Source organism: Apteryx rowi, unplaced genomic scaffold, assembly GCF_003343035.1.
Source record: "Apteryx rowi isolate R43461 unplaced genomic scaffold, aptRow1 scaffold_2, whole genome shotgun sequence".
Taxonomy (NCBI): Eukaryota; Metazoa; Chordata; class Aves; order Apterygiformes; family Apterygidae; genus Apteryx; species Apteryx rowi.
Window position 1 is genome coordinate 6168172 of NW_020448307.1, and position 10727 is coordinate 6178898.

Genomic DNA, 10727 nt, shown 5'->3' on the forward strand with positions numbered 1-10727 from the left:
AGCATAAGAAAGTTGACTTGCCTTTAGCACTGAAATAGTCTGAACATTACCAGATTTTTTTTAAATCCTTTCAGATCTGCAGATTTAAAATAAAAATTAAGTGGGGAATTACATCAAAACTGTCTCCAACTGAAAACAAAATCCATGAGAAAGGCAATTGGAGAGTGTTCCTTCCTAAACAGTTTTCCCTGGTCTATCACAATAGGGGTTACAGTATGGAACAAAACGAAGGGTGAGAGAGTTATATCAAAAACGCATTTCCAGTGAAACCCTATTTTCCCCCAAAATGGAATCCCCACAACCTAAACTGAAAGCAAACAGGTAAACAAAGACAAAAACAGATAAGGGAGGGGAGGACAAAAGAGGCTTTATTAAAGTTATTTGCATATATTTAGTAAAGCTCCTTTTGTTCAGGAGTGATGCACAAGCTGCACATGTTGTGGCTCTGGTTCATCATCGTCCCCGTGGCACAGACAGGACTGTCCGCTTCCCAGCCGCCAACACACGCCGCCGTTTGTCGCAAGAATCTGGTTTATGAATCAGCCACTGTCACACAGACGGCAGAAGCGCCAACGTCCTCTGCTCTCCCGCTCGCACAGACTCGAGCTGGAGGGCCACAATGAGACCTTGTCTCGAGGATAAAGTTGCTCTTGTGCAGCAGCTGCCAAAAGCCCGGTGCCGCAGCCGTTGCCAGCAGCCCTGCAGAGCTGCCCCGTGCGTCCTTGAGGCCTGACCTGCAGCAGCCAGCGTGCAGGGATCTGAAAGCCTTTAATTATATACTTTTAATTTGGTAAATGCTTAAAGTAGTGACATCACCGTGACCAATATGCAGTGGTAAAGACCCATCGAGAGGCAGAAATCAGAACCAACGTAAAATTGGCACCCAGCACCCGCGTGTGATCAGCAGCTCATGAAAGGGATTGCAAATTTGCAGACGGGCAGACCAAGCACGCATGAGGGTCTCGCAGGAGAGCTGCACGTTGCACACGGCTGCACCACTGCGGCACTAGCACAAGGCAGCATGGCTTCGGCCACTGTCCTCCCAGCCAAACCGCCCTGCAAACTGCACCCTACGTTTGACCTTAGAAACAAGCAGGAGTTCACAACAGCTATGCTCCGATTGACTGAACAGCCTGTAGGAAACAAGGCATTTCCTCATACCTTAAGCTAATTATTACTACCTGTATGACAGGTAGCAGCAGGGTGGCTGCGTGATGGTGCCAACGGTACCTGGACAGCTGGGCTGGGCATGTAGAAAAACTTTAGCTCTCCGTTTATAAAGCTGCTGTTCTTCCCCATTTGTTTCTCCAGAAAAAAAGAAAAACCTCCCTTGCACTCAGCGCAGCCACTCCACGGCCTCCCATTTAAAATAAACTCATCCCAAATCCATGTTCCTTGGGGCACAGCAAAGCACACAGTGCCCTCTCCTGCCAGGAGCCTCTGCTTTTTAAATAGTCCCCCCAACCACACTTTCTGCCTTAAGTTATGAAAGTTAATTCATAGCTTTCTTTTATAAAATGTTTGTCACCAGCTACTACTGAGCTTGATAATATCCTGCAGTTTTTCCTCCCCGGGACTTTCAGCTCCAGGCAGTTTCAGCAGCCAGCCCCAATCCAGACCCAACTCTGACATCTAGTGGGTGTTTGGCTCAACACTGCTCGTCTGGGGGAAAAAGAGAGCCTCACTTTCCTTTCCCACCCATTTCTGCATGCTGGTGACACGAAGCCCTTACATCTGACAGCGTCTTTCCCCTAGAAGGAATCCAAGGTCCTCGATTAACTCCAGTACATGCAGGAACGTCTCCAGCCACCACCGAAGTGGCTGCAGAGGCCGGAGCAGAGCCAGGCCAGGAGGCAGCGATGCCCTGGTGAACTGCGGTGCTACGACGAGCAAAAGCTCAAAACTTCCCAGCTCTTTGCTGGAGTCACAGGAGTGAGGATTCATCCCTTTTTTTCCAGCAACTTGGCCCCAAAGCACCTGCCCTGCAGTCTCTGTGGTGCTTTCTAGCTGGAGACCTCCCTACCCACCCACAAAAGCATTAGGTTATGGAAACAGGGCAACATACAGGATTCCTGACAAGCCCAAAAGGCTTCAAAAGATCAAGTTCTTACAGCACCTAGTAGCTTACACCTTTTCCTCCTCTACTAGGATGTGGCAACACCTTTTTATGAGAATAAGCATCATAAAAAGGCAAACAGATAAACAATTTAATTGGGTTTTATTTAAATCAAGTGATGAGTGTTTGCTTTTTATTATTTTGCTTCTATTTCTTTTTGTAAAAAAAGAAAAATGTTATCAGGCAATGCGGGACTGCAGCCAAAAGTTTTAAATTCAGACCACTGGAGTCACCACCAGGGAAGCCACTGAGCACCTCGAACCAGAGCTCATCAAAGAGCCAAGACTGATTTGTCCAGGGTCTCTTCTCTGCAGGTGGAGAGAGATTTTCTTTGTTTCCATTTATTCAACATATCCAGCACAATAAATAATTAGCTCAGAGGTCAGGAGGTGAGTTCAGAGTAGGCAGTGCTGGTTTTTAGGTATTACTTTTCCCCACCTCTCTGGTTTTTGCTTGTCTCTAGCAGATTTTGAGAAGCACTTGGCTCTCTGCACACACTGCACACAGCTATTTCAACACACCACCCAAAGAGTTGTGGCTGGGATAAGGAGATGCCCAACGCCTCTTCCGTAAGCTAGGTGCAGCTGCCTGCAGGTGACTGTGGTTTCGCCCTTGCTAGCACTTTGTCTCTACCACCAGGTTAAAGAGCAGAAAGTGCCAATAAATGTGGTTTACAAGAACAGAGCCCAATTATCACCAGCTTTTGGGACAAGAAAGTTATGAGCTTTTATCTAGTAATCTGAAACATGCATATGCTTGGGTAATTCGACATCCTTTTTGGAACAGTCACATCTTCTCTGTCCACAGCACCAGTGTTACCTTACAAACTATGAACTGAGCATACTCTGTTCTCTCTTTCAGAGATCAGAAATGATGCACAGAAACAGGCAGCTGGCATAAGACCAGAGTCGAGGGAGGCCAAATCCCACAACTTGCTTGGAGGAACTATTTCCAGCATGTTGAGTTCTAACCGCACAGGGCAGCAGTGCTGCGTTCCAAGGCCAGGTCATTCCAGAGAATTACAAGTTCCATCCAAGTCAGGCCAAAATAAGAAGCAATTTTTCAAAACATCCCAGCTCCATACAAGCCTAAAGTCTGGAACAGGGTTTTTCCTCTGCCTCAAGGAAAAAAAAAAATACACAACTCTTTTCATCATTGACCTTTAATTTGTTAGGAAATTAATATAAGGAATTGTCCTAGAGTAGCCACGGAGAAGGTGAAAGGAGAGCAGCGCATATGTATAAATGTAAATCTAGAGGGGGAGTAGGAAAAAAAAAAAATCAATACTGTGTGGTACTGTGCCTGATTAATGTTATAATTAACATAGGAAGCAAGGAGTCAATCAGATGCCAGCTGCCATATCTTTTTTATGTTGCTCTGAAGCACGCCAAGTCCTTATCCTGAAGCTCAGAAGCTGTGAGAGTCACCCTATGGAAAAGGTGTTGCAAGATTGTCCGAAGAATCACGGGACATGATTTTCAAGAGTGCAGGAGGAGCTGTAGGCATGCGTAGGCCTTTCTGCAGGTTGGTGCCGGCCCACGCTGCAGTGCACGGAAACATCTGCACCTGGGACTGTCATCTGGAAACACAGAATGGAGCCTCCTGCTCGAAGAAGCTATCTATCTCCTGCGGCCGGACCCTTGTCTCTGCCCCTGGCTGCCGGAGCAACCTTCAAAGCAGCATTTTGTGCCATTATCTTCCTCTTTCCGCTCCGACACCATCTGTGCTGTTCACGCAGCAACAGCAGGACTTATCAGCTTCTGAGCAGGTAAGTTTTTCTTCTGACAAGGTCTGCGGTGCCAACCCCACTGCCGGCACACTCACCTCCACGGGAAAGCGGAAAGGCAACATCCTTCTCCTCCGCTCCTGTTCATGATGGCAACGGGGCCGACGAGTCTTGTGTTGCTTTCAAGCAGCACCAGCCTTAGCGGTGAGCTTGCATGAGGGGAGCAGGCAGGAAGGATACTCATTTCATCTACGTTATCTGCTAACAGCACGTCAGTACCAGGTTAATGCCCAGGTAAGCAACTTCGCAGAATCCAAAAATGAGAGCGCTCTCTCCCACCAAAGTGCTCGCTAATGTAAGCGTATAAACCAGTGCTTAGAAGTGTAAGAAAGGAGATGGGGAAGAGCACTAAAAGCTAGAAGTTAGGATGATTTTCCCACAGTCATATTATCACACAACTGATGCACAACTGAGCAGTTGTATCGCACTTTTCATAAAGTGATGAAACGTCAGAAAAAATTGTTTGCCATCCCAGTGCCAACAGGCAGTTTTAGCGTTAAAGGCACAAGACCACAGCCAGCTTTTTCTCAAGTCTGCAGGCCCCTGTCCTGCTTACTGAAAACCTGGTCCAGGCACAGGATGTCCCAGGAGAGGCTGGGAGCAGCCACGGCACCTCAGCTCCAGGGCCGGAGCAGCTCCCCGCTGCATGACAGAGCTGCCAAGGCTTTGCAGGCCAGGCTGAACACGTGCTTGTGCCGCTTGAATCCAGCACGGCACCGCAGGTGACGCACCTTAAAAGCAACTCTCTGAATTTTCTATGCCCTGTTAACTCCTCGATTCCCCCCACATCATCTCCTTGGAGCATGAGGATTGCCAGGGCTGGGGGAGGCCGGCTCCTTCCCCGCTCTCGGAGCGTGGGTCGCCGGCTGCGCGCTGCTCCATCGCAGCTCGGCAGAGGCACAGGAGACCTACGCTGCCGCCCCGGCGCTGGGGAACGGCTGCACTGCGATCGTTTCTCATGGGTTGGAGAAGGCGCAAGGGTGGCAGACAGGAACGCCCGCAGTAATCGCAGCAGGAGAAGGCTTTCACGTTCGCAGGAGAAACAGCTGCCGAGCTCCACAGTTGCTGTCTCTCTTGTTAGGGGTAGGGGAGAAAACAGATTAATCAAAGCACCCAGAATCCAAATCATCAGAAAGCACAGCCATCTGTTAGATTATTAATAGACACAGAACTCGTATAAAGCACTGACATTAATATTCCAGGAATACTTTTTCTGGAGTAAAAATTTTAGATTAGCAGCACTGCAGTGTGCATGCGCGCGTGTGTAGTTAATTCAGATTACTTTACTCCTGCAAAATAGAATTCATGGATTTCTCCCCACCTTCCATCAATACAGCACCTCATTTTCAGAAGATGGGGGGAAGGAAGGAAAAAATTTCCAGATTATTTTAAACCATCTTTTTTATTTTATGGTATTCATTTTAAATGCATGCATATTTTGCTCTTTCATTAGTTGCATTCAAGTTCTTTCTGTACTGTACTTGATTCCCATGTGAAAAGAGGCAGCTAAAATAAACACTCCATATTTATTCATGTCAAATGGTTTTTCCAACAGGAATTGAAATATAACTCGATCAAAAGAGCCCTATTTCTCCTTAACCTCCAGGTTCTTGCCCTTGAAACATGATGACAAAAGAAACCGAACTGCCTCACTTTAACCACTGCTATTTGCTTCCTTTAAAACACACACAACTGATGACAACAGAGATAAGGCGGCACATTTTATATTTATTCAATTTTTCTCATGCCTTACTGGCTAGATACAGGGCAGCCAAAATAGATTTACACATGCCTCTTTCCTAATCTGTGCAAAGGGGAACATAAGGAGCCTCGTACACGCAGCGTGTATGCCAGATACCCTCGTCCCCTCCGAGTGGCCAGAGGACAAGACTCGCACCACAGAATTCCTTTTCTGCCCCTTTTCCACCCAATGCAACTAGTGAACTGTGTGCAGCTATAAAATGGGCCACCCACAGATGTCAGTCAAACTACACTGAAAAGGCAGAGGGGAGGAAGAAGCAGTAGTTCCTGGAGATGAGGATAAACCAACCGTAAGGAGAAAGCCAAGCGGGCAGCAGACTGGCACAGCAACTCAAGACCTCACCCGCTGCGTACAAAAACCAAGCTGGAGCCTGAAACAAGATCCAGGCTCCAGCAAAATGGACTATTTCCAAGTATTTGAAAAGCTTCAAACAGCTGTGGTGAGGAAGAAAACTCTCACAGTCTGTGACAAGACAGACAGAGGGAGACAGACACAAAAACAAGTTCTCTTGTAAAACAGAAAAGGAATTGAGTCTTTGACAAAGCCTGCAGGGCATGAACGGTCCTGGCTGGGCACGCTCAGCAGGCTCCCTCTCCTAAATCATGTTTGAGGAAAATCCTTCTTCAAAGTCTTTGACAGGACTTACCCACCCAGAAGACTCCCAAGAAGCAAACACAGTTGTGAGTCATGTTTTGGGGGTTCAGGAAAACATGGGACACGTCCCAGCGGAGAACAGCGACTGCTTCCCTTCCTCCAGTGACTTGCCAGCAGATCCGGCCTCGCTGCAGCACCACCTGGCGAATCTAAAGACGATGATGTCCAGGCAGAAGGCAGAGTATGAATCTAAAATTGCAAGGTAAAGGATTTTCAAAACTATGGCACTGCAGGGAAGGCACCTTTGCACCGTACACATCTACTGCGGGGTCCCTCTCTGGGATTAGCACCCACGGCTGCTACCGCAGTCAGTGCAATCCACACACTGCTGCAAATGGGACTTGGGATCTGGTACAGGATTAGCTTAGCAATCATTTAGAGTTACTTGAATGCATTTTCTTGCAAGGTGCTTGAAAGACTCCATACAAGATTTTTTGGCAGGACTGCGCAGATTTTTCTCTAAAAGCCTCTGGTCTATTGTGTATTTCTCCTTTTTGCACTAATCCAATATTAAGAATTTCTCTGTGGAAAAGCGTGCAGGCTTGCAACAGCACTAATATTAAGTCAAAAATATTCTTTACAAGTTTTAAGTCATGAATTTTAACAACTCTGAGGAAAGTTTTCATAAGTATTTTCCAAATTTCAAAGATGAGAAATTGAATAGAGATTTAGCCATAGCTTTTTATCAAGGTAAGAAAAAGGCAGCATTTTCAGGCTCCAGTTTCCAAACAGTGCTGCTTTTTTATTATATTCAAAATGTTCATTCCTTTAACTACATGGTATCATTAATTAGCTATAAGTTACAGGTATAAGTCATGCTAACTGTCTATTTGATTAAATTGCAATATGCCTCAACATGCATCACTTAACGGCTTTGTCCTTACAACTTTGTGCCTTGCTCACTGTGTTGTGGAAAAAAAAATCCATTAAATCTTTACTCTAATATCTTTAAAGGAGTATTCATCCATTTCTGCTTAATAAATGAACTGTTCCTGCCCCCCCCCCCCAGTCTTTTTACTGTATTCTGTTTAAGTTTTCCCTTGCAGTTCTAGTCAGGTTCCTCAGTGTTTCATATTTACCCCAACTTAGAATAAATATCCAAAGTGAATTGCACAGGCTTTCTAATATATAACACCATAAAACAAAAAAGCAAGCCTGTTGCCGAACGGCGCAGTTTTGACATAAAGCAGGTACGTATGGACTTGGGTATTAACGAGACCTCATGCAGAGCTGCATCCGATTCAGCGTGCGCATTCGCAGGAATGAGCTGTCTCTAAATTCTCTGCGAAGAGCTGCCTGCTGAAATAGCAACTCCACCCATCTCCTCTCCCTTTTCCACAACTGTTGTCACACTGGAACGGCACATAGTCCGAGTTAGGGGTGTGAATCCGCGTGAGCAGCTCCTTCTCACACTGGGCGAGCACAAAGTTTAACACCACATTCCCCTTACAGAAGGGAATCTGCAACTGTGAACAAGCTTGGTGCAATATCGCCTGATCCGCAGGAAACGAGGAGGCTGTCGTAAGGGTGTCATTCATCCTCCGAAACAAGGGTTAACACCGGCAGCAAGGGGCATACTCTGTGGCCTGCTCTGGGGGTGCCAAGTACTTGTATTTATAAGAACATATGCTAAAAAAAAATTGACTAGCTTTAAGGAAAAAAGAAAAAAAAGCAAGCTTTTTTTTGTTTTGTTTTTAGGAAAGGAAAAAACCCTCTGATTTTACAATGTCTGTCTTTCAAACAGCCTGGAGCAGAGGAACAGAGCGCTACAGTTTGAGATTAAGGATATGCACTCAAAACTGGGACAGCAGCGTAAGTGGTACAGCCTTGTGGAGATGAAAATGCAAAACGTGGAGAGAGCAAAGGAAGATGCCGAGAGAAGAAACGAAATGCTTCAGAAAGAAATGGAAGATTTCTTTGACACCTTTGGGGAAATTAACAAATGGAAATAAAAGAGAGTGAGTTGTTCAGTTTTTAAACTGAGCTTGACCCCAGGAGAGGAAAAAAGCCATACTCTGATTACAATACTTACTGCCATTTCAGGGGTGAAATGAGAATCCCAATGGCAAAAACTAGGTTGTTAATTATAAACTGAGCAAGCAGTTGATACGGACTTGTTGGGATGCCTGAACTCTAAAAACTCTCTGCACCACCCTGCTAATGCCGGGGATGTTTTGTCTTATCACTGGAAAAATCTTTCAGTCATACTCTGCATTACCAGTTCCCAAGCCAGGCCACAGTGTCTTGGGGAAGCACCCTGATATTTTTTGGCTAGCTCTGAGTCCTGTACTAATGCACTAAATACCAAAGTGACTCAGTATTTTTTAATCAAGGGATGTCACGCTTGTTGGACTTTGTTTTTATCAGTCACCCTAGAAGTCACATAGGTATTAAACTTTGAAGAATGTTGAGTTTATATTTGCATCCTAGAAATTAAAGTCAGTTGTTCAGTTAGAGGCAAATAAATGTATATAGTTAACTTATAGTTAAAAACACTACCCTCACATGGCCCTGCGGTTGGGATCTAGAACTTTGGTGTAATTCCTGCCCTCCCTTTGAAAGGATATTCATTTGCATTAAAAAGCCATTTTCTCCTCTTGATTATAATTAGCCTCCCATCAAGACTCCCAGATGAGGATGCTGGTCGTTAAAACTGTCACTGGCAGATTCCCCCACTCCCATCTCTTAAGCAGATATCTCTCCCTCTCCACACAGTGTTTAAACCATTTTGATAGCTGGGTCAGCGACCTGTACACAGTTAAGCATCAAGAAAATAACCACCGTTCTTTTACCCACTGCAAAAGAACTGTTTCCTTAAGTCTGAATGTCATCATTCATGTTAACTTCTGCATACTTAAACCTGTTGTTCATACAAGCACATGAACTGAATTTACAGTTATACTTTGTATGAAAGAGAAACGTGTGGTTTATTATTAGCTCTTTGGAAAGATTAAATGTAACAGTAACCATCCACTTGCTTACTGAATGTCTCACTGAGAAAGCCGATGAGGTATAAGCTGAACTTGCAGACTCTTTTTTCCTTCTTCCCCAGAAAGGAGAGAGCGAGCAGATTAAGAGCAGATACAAGTGAATCAGAAAACGCCATCTTACCCCACAAGGTTCATGGAACGAAGCAGCTCTGTCCCATTCACTGCCCAAAGGTCCTCACGGCATTCCTGAAGACCCTTGCTCACCAACTCGTGCCAGCTAACAGGTTCTGTGCATTCTCTAGTCTCCAGAAGTGCATCACTGAACCATAACTGGTTTCTTTGTCTTCTTACCTTCACACGGAGCAGTTTCTGAATTTGAACTCCATGTACTTACTCAAGTTCTTTTCCTCATTTCTTTTTCCCACTCTTCTCTTCACTTTGCATCTTTTGGGACCTCGTTACTATGGAAAACACTCTGCTTCTCCTGAAGTTTCACTTTCCTCAAAAATTATCTGCATCTTGTTCTCAACTCCTTCCCTTCTTACCTTTCTAAACCTGCCCTACCAACATCAAGAGCTTGCAGTAAAGAAAAGGTATACCATAAAACAAGGAATGCACTTCAGTATGCTTTGTAAAGCACTTTGTTGCATATAAATAGTAGAGCTGCTTTATTTCCTTTGTTCTCTTCTGTTTAATGCATCGGGTCTGTCCACAGTCTTTCTCCGTACCTTAAGAAACAACCAGAGAAGTACCTATCAACAAGTATCAGAAAGCTTTGCAATCTACTGTTCGTCACTGCTTCATCCAGATACTCCACTGCAACGCCCTGTAGAGGAGATAAGACTACAAGTTCTCCATGCAAGAAATAGCAATATTCCTGCAGAAAGGCACTTCATTCTATCGTAAGTGAATCTTCTACAACACTAAAGTCTGGCTGAGAAACCTAGCCCTAGCCATGTATCTAGAGAGGCTGACCCTTCATTTAGTATAAGAAAACCCTTATGAAAGGCAATTGGATCAAAGCAGCAGTTAAGTTTTACTTCAGCTTCCCCTAGCTGAGGTACATAAAAGAGCTTTGCAAAAGCAACTGAGAAAAACTTACTGTGTCTTTGCAAGAAAACTTACTTCTTCCTCCAAAAAGAACAGTGAAGTAGTTTTTTCAAGCTAGCCATACATCTTTCTTGTTCAGTGAGAACAAATCTCATCATTTGAGCTCAAGGTGAAAAGAACATTCTTCCAAAATCCTTTTAAACAAGCTGCTGACTATAAATATACACATAAACCTTGCAAGGAAGTCTGAAAAATCTAACTGTGATCCTCTTAAGGCACATGCATGCGAATACAGATCTGTCAGCATTACCTGACAAATTTCTGCAATTTAATAAACATTTCAAAATACATTTATTACTTGGCAGTAAAAACAAATGCTGTTGGATGTCCAAGTTTTCTAGTTGATTGAGAGAAAGGAGCTCTAATCGA

The 10727-nt window shown here is 44.6% G+C and overlaps 1 protein-coding gene across 7 annotated transcripts in view; it reads right to left on the bottom strand.

Annotated features, from left to right (window-relative positions):
* Positions 1–488: 488 nt before the first annotated feature.
* The window catches only part of MAPK9 (mitogen-activated protein kinase 9), a 41356-nt gene continuing 31117 nt past the window's right edge, over positions 489–10727 (bottom strand). Inside the window, exons 13-16 of one of the 7 annotated variants that reach the window (XR_003253137.1) lie at positions 9430–9976; positions 7538–7909; positions 6315–6507; positions 489–4975 (exon numbers count right to left, since the gene is read on the bottom strand). Coding sequence is in view for 1 of the 7 variants with exons in the window: in XM_026063569.1 (XP_025919354.1) it covers positions 10049–10074 (26 nt within the window). In the remaining 6 variants the exon portion in view is untranslated. Of the gene's footprint in view, positions 4976–6310; positions 6508–7537; positions 7910–7949; positions 7967–7993; positions 9067–9429; positions 10075–10727 lie in introns of those variants that run through there. The other 6 variants (XR_003253133.1, XR_003253135.1, XR_003253136.1 and 3 more) reach the window with 6 other exon arrangements.